Source organism: Leuresthes tenuis, unplaced genomic scaffold (genome assembly GCF_036924035.1).
Source record: "Leuresthes tenuis unplaced genomic scaffold, fLeuTen1.0.hap1 SCAF_23, whole genome shotgun sequence".
NCBI classification, from domain to species: domain Eukaryota; kingdom Metazoa; phylum Chordata; class Actinopteri; order Atheriniformes; family Atherinopsidae; genus Leuresthes; species Leuresthes tenuis.
Genome location: NW_027325377.1, coordinates 22,482,370 through 22,501,413, shown reverse-complemented (window position 1 = coordinate 22,501,413; position 19,044 = coordinate 22,482,370). Strand labels below are relative to the sequence as shown.

General features: G+C 39.8%; 2 protein-coding genes across 19 annotated transcripts in view; one reads left to right on the top strand and one right to left on the bottom strand.

Moving 5' to 3' along the window:
* The window catches only part of gxylt1b (glucoside xylosyltransferase 1b), a 366,738-nt gene that overhangs the window by 206,097 nt on the left and 141,597 nt on the right, over window positions 1-19,044 (bottom strand). The gene's annotated exons all lie outside the window — the stretch shown is intronic.
* The window catches only part of nrcama (neuronal cell adhesion molecule a), a 58,389-nt gene that overhangs the window by 25,334 nt on the left and 14,011 nt on the right, over window positions 1-19,044 (top strand). For 7 of the 18 annotated variants that reach the window (XM_072377776.1, XM_072377775.1, XM_072377777.1 and 4 more), the window contains exons 3-21: window positions 10,849-11,016; window positions 11,475-11,492; window positions 11,895-12,000; window positions 12,341-12,534; window positions 12,688-12,810; window positions 12,978-13,148; window positions 13,588-13,644; window positions 14,521-14,632; window positions 14,741-14,925; window positions 15,113-15,244; window positions 15,394-15,537; window positions 15,656-15,767; window positions 16,636-16,802; window positions 16,930-17,077; window positions 17,166-17,290; window positions 17,650-17,679; window positions 18,416-18,517; window positions 18,678-18,875; window positions 18,969-19,039. In XM_072377776.1, the coding sequence (XP_072233877.1) occupies window positions 10,923-11,016; window positions 11,475-11,492; window positions 11,895-12,000; window positions 12,341-12,534; window positions 12,688-12,810; window positions 12,978-13,148; window positions 13,588-13,644; window positions 14,521-14,632; window positions 14,741-14,925; window positions 15,113-15,244; window positions 15,394-15,537; window positions 15,656-15,767; window positions 16,636-16,802; window positions 16,930-17,077; window positions 17,166-17,290; window positions 17,650-17,679; window positions 18,416-18,517; window positions 18,678-18,875; window positions 18,969-19,039 (2,289 nt within the window). In that variant the 5' untranslated portion in view covers window positions 10,849-10,922. The remainder of the gene's footprint in view (window positions 1-10,848; window positions 11,017-11,474; window positions 11,493-11,894; window positions 12,001-12,340; window positions 12,535-12,687; window positions 12,811-12,977; window positions 13,149-13,587; window positions 13,645-14,520; window positions 14,633-14,740; window positions 14,926-15,112; window positions 15,245-15,393; window positions 15,538-15,655; window positions 15,768-16,635; window positions 16,803-16,929; window positions 17,078-17,165; window positions 17,291-17,649; window positions 17,680-18,415; window positions 18,518-18,677; window positions 18,876-18,968; window positions 19,040-19,044) is intronic. The other 11 variants (XM_072377778.1, XM_072377779.1, XM_072377768.1 and 8 more) reach the window with 6 other exon arrangements.

Sequence of the window (19,044 nt, the reverse complement as noted above, 5' to 3'; positions counted from 1 at the left end):
TCTGAACTGCCAGAGCAGGGAGTATTTACAGTCCACAGTCTACAGGGAAAAGCTTCTTTTTATTTTCAGCTTTCTCTAAATGTTGGTAATTGGCAGATATTTGGCAGAAAAAGTAAAGAAACTTTTAATACAGTACATTGACAATGCAGCCAAAGAAATAGTCCTACATCTAGTATTTTCCTTAGAAATGAAGAATGAAGGATAGATGTTATAAGCACTGGATGCTTTTATTGCATTTTTGTGTTTGCTCTAGTTCCATAACCTAAATTAATTTACCACAAATTGAAATTACAGCAATTCTGATGATTTGGTTTTGTCATTTTTTGAGTGCTTTGTTAGAAAATAACCAAAAGAACCTCTAAGAGTGTCATTAAACCACTGAATTGACACAGATTCGTATGAGTGGTGGCACCATTCCCTTCACATTGCAAAGATCTGGACCACTGATGCAAATGAAGCCGTCACAATGCTGCACCTCTGTGTTATCTGCTTGTCAGTATATACACAGAAAAACAGGCTGTGATTTTTTTAGGACGTCATCGCATAGACGGGGGCAATCACTGTAACACACCGTTTTCACAAAGCCTTTAGCATTTGGTGGGAGGTTGCTGATTCATGCAAAAGTAGCGCTGCTTAGACACCCTTCTTACACTGCCTGAATGGGAAGAAGGGCAGAAAATTTGATCACACATTAGCTATTCGGGGTTGATTTCAAAGGGGTTGTAGGGGAGGGGTCAACAGATTGTCAGCTCGTATAATCCTTTAATGCAGGACACACACGTTACTCTTTCATAGGGAACTTGTTTTCCTCAGCTTTAAATGTCAGGGATGTACGACGTAACAATGCTCGAACATCATTATATTTGTTTTAGAAACAAAAGCTATGACCAGCTGTCACTTGAGTTAGCAGCTAGTGTACCATGAACATTTAATGGATTCTTAAGTGATTACATTCGAATGCATTTGGTGGTCAATCATGGCACTAAATGCATTTAGCAGCATTTAGATGCCTCAGGGACAGATCAGTGCATATGCTGCTGCTCACTTCTTTTAAAACCACACTCAAGAACTCAATGTTTATTTGGAAGATATTTCACAGTATCCGCGATCAAGAGTCATGCACTTTTTTTTATCTTCAATAAGGATCTGGCAGTGTGTTAAAGAATGGTAAAATGTGCATAAAACTAACACGTATTCAGTCACAATATGCAAACATCTGTATGTTTTAAAATTGTTCAGATTTGCTTTAATTGTAATAAATCTTGTTTCTTTCATATAATTGAATATAATTAGAAGTAATTTTCAGGTCACAGCATACAATTAAATATTAGTTCCTGTCATAACATGTATTTAGTGGTACGGTGATCCTAATTTTTTTTATTGCCCAGAGGTGTCACCTTGTGCCCTAGACCACCCCTGCCATTTCAGCATTAACGCAGCAGTAAACAATGTGGAAGGACAAAAGCTCCCGTGGGTCACTGTGAGACCAGGGAATGGGGGTGGGCATGGCCTGGCGCATGCTGACTATCAGCACTTCGTAAAGCCTCAGAGAAAAGCAGGCGCTGGTGGATTCTGCGGATGATGCTGGAATAACCTACCCTGAAAACTAAGGCCCTGTATGAGTGTTTGTGTGTGTGCGTGTGTAAAAGAGGATGAGATAGTTTGTTTTGATTAGGTGGCTGAGTGTGATCCGGTTTGGGGACTATTGGGGACAAAGGGCTCACTAGTTCTGTCTTTTCATTGTGAAGAAATGGTGTTAGTGTTGTGAAAGCTCCTCTTACAATAACTTCTAATGTGGTAAACGGCTTCTGATGGAGTCAGCAATTGAACCACGAGGCTGAAAGCACTTGTAGGCTGTGACTGCAGAGCCGCTGGCTATTGGGACAATTCAATTCAACTTATTGTCTTTTTAACATTAAACTGCATCACTCAACTGTATATTTTTCAGTACATTTAACACCCAGAATAGCTTCACTTAAGCTTTTGAACCAATGCTTTATTTCCACGGCTCATCTGAAGTCTCTCGTTACCTTTCAAACTAAGAAAAGTGCAATGTTATCCATCTATTGTGTAAAGCATAATTGTGCATAAGTAAATAATACTTAACTGTGTAAACAGATATGAAACGTGCATGAAACACACCCCATCTATCAAGGCAGATTAGTCTTGCACCTGTGGTTTTCTGTCCATCATCAAAAAGTCCTGTTTGGGCTTTGCCCAAATGAATGGCCTGGTTCTCACCTTACATCTGGCTTTTTTATGTAGTTGATCATCTGGTTGGGGTAAGTTTGCCACGAAAGAAGGCATAAGGGGAACAACAGACTCAGCAGCCAAATTTAAGGTTACCAAACTGACAGAAGTCACAGCTGGTAGGCCCTTTTTTACTCAGGGTCAGCCATTTCTTCAAATTTCTTCAGATGCCTATGGACCACTCAGAGGTTAGAAAGTCAGGTTCTCTTGGTGTCTAACACATCTATGTGGTATCCTCTATGTCATTAACATGCCAAACATATTCAATGTAGCAAATGGCCAATGAATACAATTTCTAGCTCAGGCAGACTGACTTTTGCACTTGCTTTTTTACCCATGATTGCAGGATCTTTTGTTAAAGTATTGCGAGCCATGAAGGTAAAGTTCTTTCCTCAGGCACTGGATGCACAAAGGCTGTTGTTTGGTGTTGTGAGCAGTGATCTATGTGCCGTCTGACCGTTTTTGTATTTGCTTACAACTTGTAGTCCCTGTCTTCCCTTTCACTGTCTTAGCAGCCCAGTAATTGGTGTGTTATTTCAGCTGCTGGTATTATTTAGATCAGTTTTTTGTCAAAGTTTCCAGTTTAAAAGAAGTTCAGATGCATATTCCCCCTCTCGAAACTCGCAGTGGAAAACAAAATGCAACGTCTGCTTTCTTAAATGTGGGCACTTAAGCAACAGGGATGTGGGATTCAGTGCTATAAAAAAAGGAATCTACAAGTTTTACTCTACAAATTGAGTATTATGTTACTGTGGTATCCGTGATGTGCAAATAGTGTTGAATTACAGATAACAGAACTTACACTCCAGTGTAGCTGAAAGCAGTTGGACTCGATCCATTGTCTCATAAATATCTCTCACACTGTGATTTGATGTGACTGGAGATGATTGTGTTTTCCATCCCTTCCTGTAATTCTCTTCCTGCTTTCCTTTTCCTCCCCCCTCATCTGTCAAAATGTCATCCCTCAGTGTCTCTTAGTGTGACTGAAGGCTGTGTGACCAACTTAGCAAGTTGCTTCAGGTTTACAAATAGAGGAGCAGAGGGACTTTTGGGTTTGTGTCAGCATGTCTCACATCACTTTTTTGTCGTTGAGAGATGTTGGCTGTTTTTATCCAGGTTATTTTGATGAGAGCAAAAAGGAGACTAGAGTCTTAGTCAAAGAGACTGAATCAACCTAAATGGCTGTTATTTTCAAAGGGACCCAAGCTTTGTTTGACAAGTCAGCCAGAGATCAAAGGACATAAAAGAAAATGGATTGTATCTAAAGAAGTAACAGAGGCACACTAAATGATAATTTTATTAATTCATGTTGCCTGCAACATGCCAGTCGTGGATTTAATGCCACTGTGATGTCACCCATTTGTAAACTACGGTTTCAAAAACACCCATACTGTATTTGGACACAAGATAGTTAGCAAGATATATCCCAAAATTAGCCTACCATTTACCGTGGTATTAAGAAATACTGTCCCTCGCCCTCCTAACACTAAAATGTGTTTTTGTGCTGGAAACGATTAGGAAAACAACATTTACTCACCAAAAAAACATTTTTATCACAATTAAGTTTAAGAAACTATTATAAACTACAAACTAATTAAAGCAAGCTAACAAACTCAGCGAAGCTGCTCTTGGAGAATATAGTGCTTTCTTCTTACTGGCAAATTACAAAAGAATAAAGCCTTTTTAACCCCATCAAAAAGGCTTTAAATGCATTGGGAAGGTGTTCAACCTGCGTCAAATACACAGCAGTCTTTGCAGTATTTATCGGCTCCGGCTCCAATCGGTATTGGAAGCACAAAACGTGGCTGCACAATGCTGTGTTTGAGACTATATGAAAGACAACAGCTGACTTTTCTTTACAAAAATGCAAGTTTACCAATCTGAACATCTTACGTGAAGGCTCTGAGAAGGACATGTATGCAAGACAACTGGCAGCTCATTCCCAGCTCCATTGTGTGGGCTGACTTTAACAGTCAGCTCAAAATATATAGTCTAATTATCTCAGATGCTGATACGATTAGACAATGTCCAACATAGCTTTTAGAATAAAGTATAAAGAAGGCATTCCTTAATTTTGCTGAGTTGTCAGCCTGCAAAGTACAGCGTATTGCCATTCCTTTACTGTGTCATTGTTTAGAAAGTTGTCCTCAGGAAGGTTCTGTAGTGGCAGTTCCTTGACAGACTGGAACATGCTATAGTCTCAAGAGCACTGAGGATAAACATACCTCTTCTGGCAATGGAAAAGGATTTAATTAGCTCATTTTAGTGGGTTTCACCTATGTTTAAAAAAAGAAAAAACAAGTTACGTTTAAACACTCTTCTCTGGAAGTAAAAACGTCATAACAGTCATGAATCAAAGCAATGCGCTTGCGACTTCATGTCACTAGTCAATGAAGCTGCTGGTGTATGTTCACTGAATGACTTGTCTGTCACTCTCACAGATGCCAAGGCGTGTCAATAAGCCAAAACAGTACCTCTTTTCGACACTTAATATTTAATTAATAAATGGAATTGATAAAGAAGTACACATTTGTCTTTTATCAGAATGTGCAAAAAATAATCTAATCTTAAAGTTAAAGATATACCAATCAGATGAAGAAAAACAGTTGACATATTTCTTCTTGTTATTATGAGTGAACAAAACTAGGCCAACATTCAGAAGCAGTATGTGGAAAAACTTAGTACACACCATGATTCAAGACACTGTAGAACCACCTCTAGCAGCAATAAGTAATTGTTTTCTGCATGACGAATTGAATTGATTTCGCAGACGCTTTTATCCAGAATGATTTACATGTAAGGAGAAATAAAGGGTACTTACTGAAAAGAATGAGTTTGAAACAGACTTTTAGTTCAGAAGGATTTAAATGTCTTTTGGGAGAGGTTATGAATGAGTGCTATGAAGCTCAGCTCCGGTCAGTAGATTTAACAAAAAAAGTAGATCTGTAAATCCATACTCGTGGTTAGTGAACATGCTCATGTATTCTTTATTATTGACACACAGACTGTGATCTGTCCGCTCAAATGACATATCCTTGATTCATGTTGTCAATGTTGTGCTGGACTTTCAAATGACTTTATTGAATACTGTGTTGGCGTGTGTATGCTGCTCTTAGGAGTTGTTTAAAATCAGTGCTCTGCAGTACTGGCTTGGCTCAGTTGGAACCTCTGTGGAGGTAGCACCCAAAAAACAATCATCAAAAAGTATCAGTTATGACTACAAGGTGGACACCTTCTGATCCTGTGGTTGCAAAACAGGCCAAAATCATAACCCCTCCACTATCGTGCTCGACTGTTGTTTGTGCTGATATACTGTGTTTGTACCTTTGCCAACCTAAGCCACACCACCATTTGTTTTTCATCCTATTTACGGTCAAGGAGGGGCTGGAGCCTGTCCCATCAGGCGAGAGTCAGGGTACACCCTGGACAGGTTGGTAGTCCATCGCAGGGGCCAGATATAAACACGACACTACCGTGCAGCCCGGTCTTGTTCGGTCTTTTTCTATCTCTTCTGCAGTTTCAGTCTGACCTTTGGTGACACTTTTTGGGACATTTTTCTTATTGGATAATCTTTCTAACTGTAGAATAATGGACTCCAAAATCAAAAAGTCTCACAGCTGAGACTTACTGCAGCAGAGGGGGATTAACGGAGCAGGCTGTACCCAGGGAAGGCCCTCTTTTCCTGGAGTTCGTCTGAGCGCTTCCTGCCCATAACCCTTCCCGGATTGATGGGCAGCAACAATTGCTTATCTGGGATTATTGATATTGTCTATACTAATTGTCGTGTGTTAACACATGACTGAATACTCAAGAACAGTAAACTGACTAAACCTCTGGTGTGATAGAGATGCTCACACTTGCTGATGAACAATTAATTGATTAGAAACACCGAGCTGCAGCTTACCTGTGGAAGCGGTAGGGCTATATTTAGTTTTCGCACTCTGCTTCTTCCTTTTGGCTCTGTTTTTGTTAAATAGATAATTACATAGTATAATATCTCACATAATATTGTTGAAAATATCAAATGATCAAGAGGTAGAGTTCAGTTTCAGTCTTTGTCAGTGAGAGGAAACAAGAGTAAGATGATAAATGGTCTTCCCACTAACAATAATAATACTCATTCTGAGTCTTCTATGTTGTCATAATCTCTGCTTTTTGTTATTTGCAGCCTGTGCGAAAATGAGCAATGAAAATTGAATTTAGCTCATTTAGCTTTAGGTTGAACGCAAGGCTGTGCATGTGTGTGTAATGTGTGGTGAATATTGCTGCCAGAGCAATGTCTTTCGCAATGCTGCACAGTACAGCCCCATGGCACAGCCTTTAATGGTGCAAAATTCACACAACAGGATTCAGAAACACATTAACATATGTGCGATTATGCAAAAACAAGATATGAAAGTGTGTGTTTTCCTTGTCACTTCCAGGGTAAGTTCAGTTTAATGGATCTGAGATCATGTAAATCATAAGTTTTTATCATGAACATCCAAAAAATTTTCAATTCAACTTTTTTTTTATTTTTTAGACATATTTTGAATTATGGAAATGCTGACATTTGCTCGCGGTAGCTAGATTTATGTATTTGGACTTTCCTGTTTGTATCCATGCTTACGGGGTTAATCTGTGTTCCTTTGATATTCTATTTATTTATTTCAAATCCCCCAGGCCGTGTTCTCTCTGGAGATGTTGTCTAGTTCAGACATAAATACGGCCAAATATAACAGATAGAATAATTTGACTTCCGTTTCAGGATAGCATTTTGAAAGGATAGCATTACAAATTGGGAATTGTATCTATTTGCTTTCCATCAAAGAGATAAGATCATTTCTACTCCTCTGTCTTCTGAATATGCAGCCAAAGCGAGCGGCTGCTATAGACTGGAAAAAGGAATCAAAAGGAAACAGAATCCAGCTGCCAGTATGGTATAAGCTCTTGAAAGCCATTTTCAGACATCTTCACATTTGTTCATTCACATTCACATTTAAATACTCCAGAACAACAGCTGGGCATGCAGGGCGGGACTGAAAAAGTACAATTTGGAAATCACATTGTTGGTAATGCCATTACGTTTTACATATTTGCAATATCAAGAAAAGAGCAGAAAGCCGTACACAGTCAGCAGAAGAGGGTATGATGCATCAAATATCACCTGGAACACACTCATTTGGAATGAACGGTCAGGACATTTACCTGCTGTGTTCAAACATTGGTCCATATGGATGTGATCAGACTCCAGTACCAGGGAGCTGACAGCGTAAATCTCCCACAGTCAGAGTAGAATATTTGCGTTCTTACATAAAGCCCCGCCACATAATGTCTGGAGAATTTCCGGCTTGCAGCGCATGCACATGTGAAAACTGCTTTATTTAAGAAGTCCTAAAGCAAGCAAGCCCACTGACATAAGGTTAATCTGTGACATTCGTTCCTCCAAGATCAGAATTGAATCTAATTCAAATAATTTTTCTTGCAAATTTAAACAAAATCTGTTGAAAATAGTTTTATGCTACATTTACTCTGATTTTGTGCAGTTCAGCTTTGGACATGTCTCGTAGTATTATTTCATTTAGTTTTTGTCATACACAACATTTAACATTTTTTTCCCCATTTTCCCCCACCTCTTTCCACAAATAAAGCACTTTCCCACTACAATTTATTCTCTCTATCCTCTTCCTTTCCACTCACTTGTTGGCCCACATTATCGTCAATCTCCATCATTTCATGCCATCTCTTTTTGTTGCTCATTGCCTTTTGGACAAAAAACTCCACTGAGTCAGTCGAAATTGATTTTTGAGTGGGGAAACCACTTCAGTACTACTACTGTCGCTGTGGGGGCCGCTATATCTGCTGCAGCTGCATGGAGCATTATTGGAATTAATCTGAGGAGGGGATATTACATTTACATGATTACATTGCCATTTTTCACAATGAGATTAAAAGATTTAGCATGCATGAACTGCATCTAATGCTTTATGTGATGTTGCTCTTTCCTCCCTGCTTTCCATCGCCTAGTGAGAGTAATATCCGATGGGACGTGTCAGTGTAATTAGCTGTGTCCTGGGGTTGTATCAGCTCACACTTACTGCTTTGCTCAGCTGGATAAGATCTTAGCGGGTATTCATTACCTCACTCTTTCTCTCCATGCCATCAAATGAACTTCCTCTCCTGCAGAGTAGTGACTGGCCTAAGTCTAACCTGATAGTTTCACCTTCAGATGCCTTTGAGGGCTTGAGCCCCCTGTGCATATGTCACTTTCTCCATTTATGTAAGCTGCGACTGTGTGTCTAGAATAATGCAGAGATGCATGAGTTAGTCATGAATAATGAAGAGCTCACAGACACAAATTGCACACTGCATCACCACAACTTCCCTCTCAGGCTGCTGAAAGAGGTTGTTGAGACTCTCTGGCCACGTTAAATCAACCAGCTCATAGTTTTTGAAAAAAAAAAAAAACAGCTCAGTTTAGTCACCCTGTCTTTTAGCTTTGTCATCCTGTCAATGAAAATCGTAATGATTTGTCAAAGTAATGCTATTCAGTAATCAACATGGAGACATGTTGCAAGGTACAACCAGTTTGAAGGCCATACTGCTGGTGCACCATAAAAAACAAAGTAAACCAAACTTGACCAAAAGCGTATCTGTAAGAAAATTTAAATGATATTTAATGTGTTGCTTTTGAGATGTCCTAAGCTAACTCGCTCACAAATTGATGTTGCATTGCTTATATCTGGGTGAACATTTGTTTGCATGCTGAACAAATTTCTGTATGGGATAAGATATTTTGTTCTGTAAGCAGGACAAAACTGCACAAAGTGACCCCAGCACATTGACACGAAACATACAGGTTTCTTTGTGCAAACTTTCTGGATGAAATAAAAACATTATTTACCTGTTATGTAGCAGCTGTTCCTCTAGGGTATACATTAAGCAGGGATTTATCTAGAAGGAGGGGAAAGACTGAATGGTGTACTGACCAGAGCACGCATTTCTAATGCCTGAGCAGTGGATGCAATGAAGAGCTATAATGAAAAGAGGCTGTTCCTTTAAAGTTATCTTTCTGGTGAGGTGGGCACAGTGTGTGGAAATGCCGTACTTGAACACTGTTTGTGCCCCATGCAAATATATTTTCACGATAGCCAGACATCAGCCTAATCGCAAACATAATTTGCAAAATGCAAATTTAAAGTTGAAATCGTTTGTGGGTATAAATTGATGTCTGACTCAGTGTGGCTTTTTACCCTGCTAATGACACAATATAGACAGCACTATTCCTGTTGGAGGGCAATGTCATGAGAGCAAAAATTGTACATTTCTTCCTTTTGGTCTTTGATTTTTTCCACCAAAGGAAAAAGCAAGTCAGTGTCAGATAATAGAAAATTGTATTTCCTCTCCATGGATTAGGAAGCTAATATGTATAGTTCCTGCATATAGTACTTAATTCCTTATTTCAGTGGTGCAATGATATTGTAAAAGCAATAAATTCAAGCCTGCAAATCCTCGTATGACAGTTTACACACAAACGGTGCATAAAAAAGAAAAACAAACATACCTAATTTCTTCTCCCCATGGTGCAGTGTTTACAAGAGCCCATAAATGCCAACATGATTTTGTGCATTTGTGACGCATCAGTCGGCATCCCTTTGTGATCCACTACACAACGAAAGCTAGTGCTTGTGGGTCTGCATCCATGTGTAACTTGAGCCATATGACACACTGCCATGGATGGTTCTGCTGATGTGATGTGCTTGTGCATGCAGGACTCAATCTGCATATAGCTAGATCTTCAGAAGAGCCATGAATTTTTATTATCACTAATTTCTTTCCAGGCCAGCGCAATCACGTGTCATATGTTTACAGGCAAGCACGTGTATGACAAGGTTGCTCAGTTGTGGACACGGGATGTATGTGTGGCTGTTGTCTCTGGTAAAGACAGCTAACTGAATTAACTGTGGAAAAACTCAGTCTTGTACTTTTGAGAATAAAGGATACAGCCGATCAGTTTTGTCAGCCCCACAGCTTAGTAGAAGCCTAGTTTAACAATAAGTACAGTCCTATGCTGATGTATGTTAAGCAACTATGCCTTGGTTTGTTCTTTATCAGTAGAAAATGTAAATAACAGGAAAGGACAGAACTGTGTACAATTATTCGCTGTTTAAGTTACAAGAACAGGGTTCAGGTTTGTTTTGACTTCTTCTCCTGCCAGAGTCTTTATGCTGGCAGAATGATCCACCAGACAAGCCACTTGCAGTGTTTGACTTAAGACATGTCAGACTAGGTACTGAGCCATGAGAAACTAAACATACAACTAAGAAAAACCTTCCACTAGTTCAGACTAAATATTTACACCCTCTTAACTGCAGTCACTTTTACAGTTTATACCATTTAAGACACCGTTTACCTTGAGACCTTTGCAACCATGCATATGTACTGCAGCAGCAACATTTTATGCCATGTCACTTAATGGCAAAATATTTAATTTAACTCTAACCCTAATACATTGCTAAAGATGTCACAAGAGGATTGGAATAGTTAGAATACAGTTTGCAAAGCAAAATAAGTAAAGAATATTGTGTTTTCAACTCCTTTTTTTGCTTCTTTGTATAGAGTGGATTCTTTTTCTTCATTCTGCTTCTGAACCTGGAGAAAAGATCATTATCGTCACACGGACACCCTAGAACATGGACAGGAATAGGAAGTGGGAGCCAGGCTTTGGAGCTGTGTTATTGATACTCATGAGTCACGTGACTTCAGCCCTTGAAGTGCCTCTTGATCGTGAGTATCATCTTCATTGAAATTACATTTAATTGTGCTGATTGATATGAGACATGATATTTCAGATTTGTAATTTGTGGAAATACTTTGTGCTCTATGGATAAGAAATGGATATTTCAGTTAGTGCTAGCTTATTGTGGAGTAAACTTAACATATTTGCACATATTTAAACTGAACATATTTGCATCCATATACAAGACAGAGAGGGTCTTATTTTATATCCTGTTTGCATGTTTCAGCATGGGATGTGTTCCAATTACATTTTGAAAATAATTTACTTACCTTGATATTACACATATTATGAAAAAATTTCACATCTGCAACATTTCTTGCATTTATTGCACTAGCTTCACCAAGAAATAAAAATTCACCTGAACCTGCTATTTGTTCCTTTCTAAACTAACACCTTTCCTCAATATTCTATTACTGTGGTACGGCTTGTCACTGTGGACAAAAAGCTAAAGTACTGGAAGGATGTAAGTTGGCCCAAAAACTGCTGTGCATTCTGATGTGCGGTTTTTGCTCTTGAAATGTATTCATTAACCTTTGTGTGGTTTTAAGCCATGATGTGCATGCAGTTATTTCAGCGCTCTAACTGTGTTAAACGCCTTGCTTGGCTTGGAGTGTTTGTTAGTAGATGTCAGTTCACGTGTTGGTAAGTGTGGAGCTCAGGGATGAGGTAACTCTCTTTGTTTGCAGTGAGTTTCAGCTCGACAAATCTTGTTGCTTAAGTCTGGCTGAATGCAAATGCTTGTTGCACGATGCTTGCATAATTATGCCCTCCTTGTACACATATCATTTTATCAAGTTTCTAAGTCTACACTGCACTGCTTGTCAATTTGTGTGTCTGAATTACACTTCTATTCATGCGTCCCTAGTGCCTCAGCCCCCCACTATAACCCTGCAGTCCCCTAAGGATTACATCTTTGATCCAAGGGAGAACATCGTCATCCACTGTGAGGCCAAGGGGAAACCTCAACCCAGGTGGGGCAGTTAATCACTTAATGAATGACTTACGGCCGCTGTTGTAGGTCCTCTCTGCCAAATTGCATCTGTTTTTCTGAAGGCAGCTTAACCTAGAAATATAAATAGCTGTAGCAACTGTTGTCCGGGAGACCAGGTGCTTGTGAAACACACCTGGAAGAGTGAATGAACCATTTCTTTGTTTTGCCACCAGCCCATTAATCACATGAGTTAGACACTAATTAAATCAGTGATTGAGACACCAAAAACCATTATGATGGTTTTAACAAATGGTCAACGTTGTGTCATTTCCTGTTTCGTGTGTTTCATTCTTGATATTTATTGCTCTTGCTGACTGTAGCTTTTTATGGACGAGGAATGGGACCCACTTCGACATGGAGAAAGACTCCAAAGTGTTAATGAAGCCCGGTTCAGGAACTCTTGTCATTGACATCAGTGGAGAAAAAGCGGAGGCCTACGAGGGAACGTACCAGTGTGCAGCTCATAATGAGCATGGCACAGCTCTATCCAATAACATTGTCATCAGGCAGTCCAGTAAGACATTTCAGTACATTTTATTACCTTTTTTTTTTTTTTTTAATTTTCTTCATCCAAGCTAAACTTTAAAATGTGTGGAGTAGAATGATAGTGAATAATGATCCACTCTGCAAAGTTTTCAGTCTTTTAGTTGATGATTGTGACTCGCAGGGTCCCCCTTATGGTCAAAGGAGAGAAATGAGGCCATCGTGGTGCAGATGGGGGTCTCCCTTGTGCTGCAGTGCCGACCGCCTGCTGGGCTGCCCCCACCTGTCATCTTCTGGATGGATAACAGTGAGTCATTTGCTGATAAACATCCATATAGAATTCAATTTTGAATTTATAATGAAAACATTTTGAATTTGAGACCACAACCACATACACAAGTGAAGAGCTCTTTCTCTTGTAGAATTAAAAATCTCATTACTTTTGTGTCTAACTCTCTCTGACTTCTTCATCAGACTTTCAGAAGCTGCCGCTGGATAAACGAGTGTCCCAGGCCCTGAATGGAGACTTGTACTTTTCCAATGTTCTCCCAGAAGACACCAGGAGTGACTACATCTGCTATGCTCGATTCCCCCATACGCAGACCATCCAGCAGAAACAGCCCATCTCAGTCAATGTGCTGAACAGTAAGTCAGTTGATGTCATTGAGAAAGAAAATCTTCCCCAGTCATGTTTGGACTTCGTATTGAATTGTATTGAGCAGCTCTTGTGTTGTGCAATGGCTAGTTCACATTTTCACTTCCTTATGCTGCCCATAAACAAATATAACAGAAGTTGATCAACTCTAGTTGCTTTTTTTCTTGTATCCTACCTTTGCTGAGTTTCTTAAAGGGTTTCAGGCAATGATTGGTGTTAACGATGGTCATACCAATAATGTTAGTGCACAATATACTGTATATTGGTGCACTCATTATGCGTCCCAAGTGTTTGCAACAACACACCATTAGCATATATTTTCAAAGCTAAAAAAAAGATTAATGGAAAGGTAAAGGAATTTTGTAAAGTAAAACATTCACCTGCTTACTTTCTAGTTTTGCATGTTTATGATTTTCTGTTATATTACAGTGGAAACAATGAATGAGACTCTGGCTGCTTTTTACAATGTCACTGATTTCTATAGTGGTGAGTTCTGCTGGTTTATTCCCATTCAGCCCTGTCTGCCCTGTTTTTACTCCCTGGCATAAACAATCACCCTTAGATTGGCCTCAGTCCTCTCCTCTGTGATTTTTATTAACCTGCACTCATCACCAGGTTTTTCCTGTTTCATCCTTTTGCAAATTAGAAGTGTAAGGCTGGGAAATTTTATCAATAAAGAATATACTTTTCATACTCTCATCAAAAATATTACCTTTTAATTGTGACATTTATTTTTGTCTTATGTGGTTGAATTAGCCTCACAGCATGGCCAGCATGAACTATCAGCTAACCGCAACGCATGGACAAGGAAAACTTTAAATACTTTTAAAGAATATAAACCCAAGATGACCACAGAAAGAGTTCATGTTATTTTCTGACATGATGTTGCTCTGAGTGGGATCACATTTACTTTTTGATCTTCTCAGCTCAGTAATGAGTAAAACTGCATCCATGAGGAACTTGGTGTGTATGTGTGCCACTGTGGGATTGTTCTGAGCAGTGAAGCCCAGTGTTGCCATAGCAACAGGTGGGTGGCTATAGCTCTCTTGGAGACTGCTGTTGCTCCTCTCGTTTTTAAGTAATCTGCACTGTATGTTATGAGGAACAAAAAACAAGCACATATCTTAACTGTTGTGCTAGGTCATTAATCATTCATGTTCCGTCCCTTCAATCCACGCTGGCAAATCACTCTTCATCAACAGTCTTCAGACCACAGTCTGGCTCTGCCTTGCCTGTATGATAACCAACCCCCCCACCCCCCCCCCCCCCCCCCCCCCCCCCCCCCACCCCCGACATCCTACATTGTTCTCCTGTTCTGTTTTGGTCTGTCTCTAATTTCCTCTCATGTCCTCATGTGTTCAGACAGTCCAGAGGGGGAGCGCCGCCCCGGTTTCATGTTGCCTCTCGGCCCCTCCAGCACCAAAATGGTTCTGAGAGGGGAGACTCTGGAGCTGGAATGCATTGCCGAGGGATTGTAAGTTGCTGCAAATAGTCAAATATCTCAGGAAGGTTTATGTTTTCTCTTACAATGTCAAAAAATAAGGGAAATCTTAACAAGTTACCGCAATGGTTCTTATGACAGGCCCACTCCAGATATCTCCTGGCAGAAGGAAGGAGGAGAGTTGCCGAGCAGCAGGATGTCCTACCACAACTTCAAGAAAACACTGAAGATTTCTGATGTGAACGAAGCTGATGGTGGCAACTACCGCTGTACGGCCACCAACAAATTGGGCTCTGCAGACCACATCATTAAAGTCACTGTCAAAGGTACATAGATCAGAGAAAGTGTTTTATAACACCATATTTAATGTAGATATATGAACCTACCAGTGATTGTACACCGGGGGGGGATTGAATAAACAGATTGTTCAACCCTTAAATCAAGCAAGACTTTAAGCTAAGCTATTACCTCAGACGTGTTCTCTTTAGAATCTTTGTTATTTGTTATTCCCAGCGGCTCCTTTCTGGATCAGTGCTCCCAGGAACCTGATCCTTGCTCCAAATGAGACCGGTATCTTAACTTGTCGTGTTAATGGAGAACCAAAACCGAATGTTCACTGGTTTGTCAACGGAGTTCCTATGGACAGTAAGTACAATAAGAAGCTGTTTTGTGTACAGGGTTTGTACTCTACAAAGGTTTGTGTTCGTGTCAGGTGTAGTTAAAGTGTAGGACTACCAGATAACAAAATGATGTATTATAGAAGGCAATTTAATCTGACTCTGCTTCCGTGCTAGATGCTCCTGAGGACCGCAGCCGCAAGGTGGAGGATGACACTGTGATTCTCAGCAGCGTGCAGACAGGGTCAAGTGCTGTCTACCAATGTAATGCATCCAATGAGTTTGGCTACCTGATGGCTAACGCTTTTGTCAGTGTTCTAGGTGAGTTACAACATGTTTAATCGTACAGTTTGTTATTTAGAAACAATGTGGGAGATCCAGCTCCCAAATGTTCAGGCCAGCAACTGATGATTTAGATGTATAATTTTGTTCCCAATAGCTGAACCACCAAGAGTGCTAACTCCATCCAACCAAGTGTACAAGGTCATCACGAACAATCCTGCTTTACTTCACTGTGCTTCCTTTGGCTCACCAATACCAACCATCACATGGTAAGAGTCAGAGCCCACTTTCACCTACAGAGTTGTAAACCTTGGTCAACTCCTTCATAATATTTTTGCTAGGTTTACTAAGATTAGGCCTACATTTTCTGCTCAGTCAGGAGCAGGCATGAGGCCAAAATTCAAGCTTTATCTGTATTAACAATTGGAGGCAATGTTCCACCTCATTTATGCACTTTACAACAAGCAGACATTTGTAAAAGTGAGGTGACTTTTTAGGTACTGAAGCAATCCACTGGACACATAGAACATGAGCCTGAATAGTTGTTTCTGGACATAAAGCTACAACACAACATTGCCATGAGGTTGCCACCCATAATGCAGCTGCTTACGTCACTTTGTTTTAACACAGTGTATTTCAAAAGTCAATAACTCAACTATTCACGGCCTTCGTTCTGTCTCAAATCGACTGCTTCTTCTTGTTTGTTAATGTCAGCCCTTGTGCTGACAAACCTTATATTCAAAAGTAAATCAGTTGCCTTTTCTTACTCTTTTATTCTTCATTGTTGTCACAAATCAACAATGACGAATTAGCAAGACAGTAAGAGATTTTTAATGTTGTATCCTTGCAGCAGCCATTAGTGACATGGTACCCAGAGATACCTACATGAACCCCTCCAAGACTGGACAATGCTAAGATTGCATTTGAGTTCGGCTAGTGAAAGATTTCAAAGACTGCTTTTAATCATAGACCGTATCAAATCGGCAGTTCGCAAACCGAAGTATGGCATCTAGATGTCTTTTTATTTACAGTTTACAAAAAATTATCAATACAAAAAATACAGTTAAAAATAACTGTTTGTGACTCAAAAAACCTAGAATCATGATTCTGATACTGTTGTTCGCTTTGACCATGCAGGTTCAAGGACAGTCAGATCAGCATAAAGAATGGTGACCCATATGTGATCCATGAGAATGGTACACTGGAAATTAACGTGGCCCAGCCTCTAAATAGTGGGAAGTACACCTGCATTGCCACCAACAACCTGGGGATCAAGGAGAATCATGTCTCCCTGGAAGTTAAAGGTCAATAAACTCTAAACACATCTCAGCTGGCGATGTCAGTGTTTCACCTCTTTTCCTGTCCTTTAGCATTACGGTCATAATGTTGGTTTATTCATCAAATATTAACTCATATTTTTCTGTCTTCCAGAGCCCACCCGCATCCTTAAGCAGCCAGAGTACAAGGTGGTGCAGAGAGGAATGAGCGCTGTGTTCGAGTGCAAAGTCAAACATGACCCTTCCCTCATTCCCACAGTGATCTGGCTGAAAGACAAAGGAGAACTGCCAGACGATGAAAGGTATGACAGACCATGAGATTTTCAGATTTTTAAGCAGAATAAGTATTTGGTCTGTAAAAAAAATCGTTTTCTGTGGCGATCATTGTAGGTTTGAGGTGGACACAGACAGTCTGACCATCAAAGACATTAGAGATGATGATGAGGGCACTTACACCTGCATCATGAACACCACTCTGGATCAGGACTCAGCCAGTGCCATGCTGACTGTTGTCGGTACGTTCACGTATTAGTGCATTAAACATGTGCACTTTGCACATCAACGTGGATGTATTTTTCATGTTTTCCTCTTTTCTAAAGATTCAAATTGAGTGAAAAATAGCCAATTATCTTACTGTATAAACACATATCTCTTAACGGTCCACTATTCCACTTTTTCAACTTTTTCTAATACTCTGCTTGTGTTGTTTTTTTGGATTCAAATCTCTGTTCTTCACTTTTTAAGTGCACCTAAATCATAGTTTTTAACCATCACTAGAACCTCTTTGCTGTAGGGATTCTTCTGCAGTTCCTGCAATGTCTGTCACTAACATCTAATGCTCTTCTTGAACTTTACTCTTTCTTCTTGCTGTCAGAGGCAACTCCTACTCCAGCAATTGTCTACGGTAAACAAAGCACAGTGTAGCTCTCATTCTGTTCAACCAGTCAGTACATGTCGCTTCCACTTTGTGTTAACATCTTACGGTGATTCAATATTGGTCTGCCACATGTTACCAGTTCAGTTTTGTTTAATGTGAAGTCCATGTTATAATTCAATCACCATTGTTTGAATAATTTCCATCTTCACGTACACGGTACAACAGGTGTTCTCACCTCACCTGCTTGATGAGACCTCTTCTTGGAGCTGTTTTTATTGACAGCTTCTTAGTTATCATGTGCTTTTGCTCCACTTCAACCTTAAAGGTCTACTCAGTCAGAAGTGAAAACACCTGTGTGGGTGTGCATGGTCCTAAATTATTCATATGTGAGAATGCACCTTTACATCACTTTATTTATTATTGAATTAACTGACTCTTGTGCTTTATTACTGAGAGATACATTATTAAATGAACGTTTAGAATTATCTTTGCTCAAAGTGGCCATGCAGCACTTTCAATATTTTAGTTTTGTTGATAAATATGAAGGTAAATAAACTAAAAAAATAAGAAGTTACATCACTTTTCCAGTATTTCCCCATAAAAATATACAGACAATAAAAGCCATAAAGTCTCAGTTTGCTTAAAATGAATTACTCTACATCTAGTTTTCATTTATCCATTTTAGAATAGGAAGAGTATGGCCTCAGTGTCACATTTTGCTGACACAGTGGCAGTAACTACTTCATTCTGATTGTGTTTCCAGAGAAACCTGATCCTCCGACTGACCTGGAACTCACTGACCAGACAGAGAGGAGCGTTCAACTCACCTGGACCCCTGGAGATGAACATAACAGTCTTACTCAGAGTACGAAACGCACAAAACTGCTGCTATGCTTTGCAGCCATTTCCTCAAACTGCGCTACACTTGTTACTTACATAAATCACAATCGATAAAAAGATTGCTCTGTCTTGTTTCTTTGGTGCCGTGAATACTATTTAACTTTTAAATCTTTTATCTTACCCAGATTTTTTGGTCCAATACGAGGATCTGCTCCACCAGCCAGGAGTTTGGATCAACCTGACGGAAGTGGCTGGTACCAGCACCACAGCTCAGCTACAGCTTTCGCCATACGTATACTACTCTTTCAGAGTGCTGGCTCGGAATGAGGTTGGCTACAGTGGGCCTAGTGAGCCCTCAAGTCAATACAGGACCAACCCTGCAGGTAATAAACATAGTCATTCAACTAAAAACAGTCCAGTTATGTAAAATGTTCCCAAATCTGCAGGTTTAGCCATATTTTGTTTGATTTTTTCAGCTCCAGATGAAAATCCATCAGATGTCCAAGGAGTGGGAACAGAGCCAAACAACTTGGTCATTTCCTGGACTGTAAG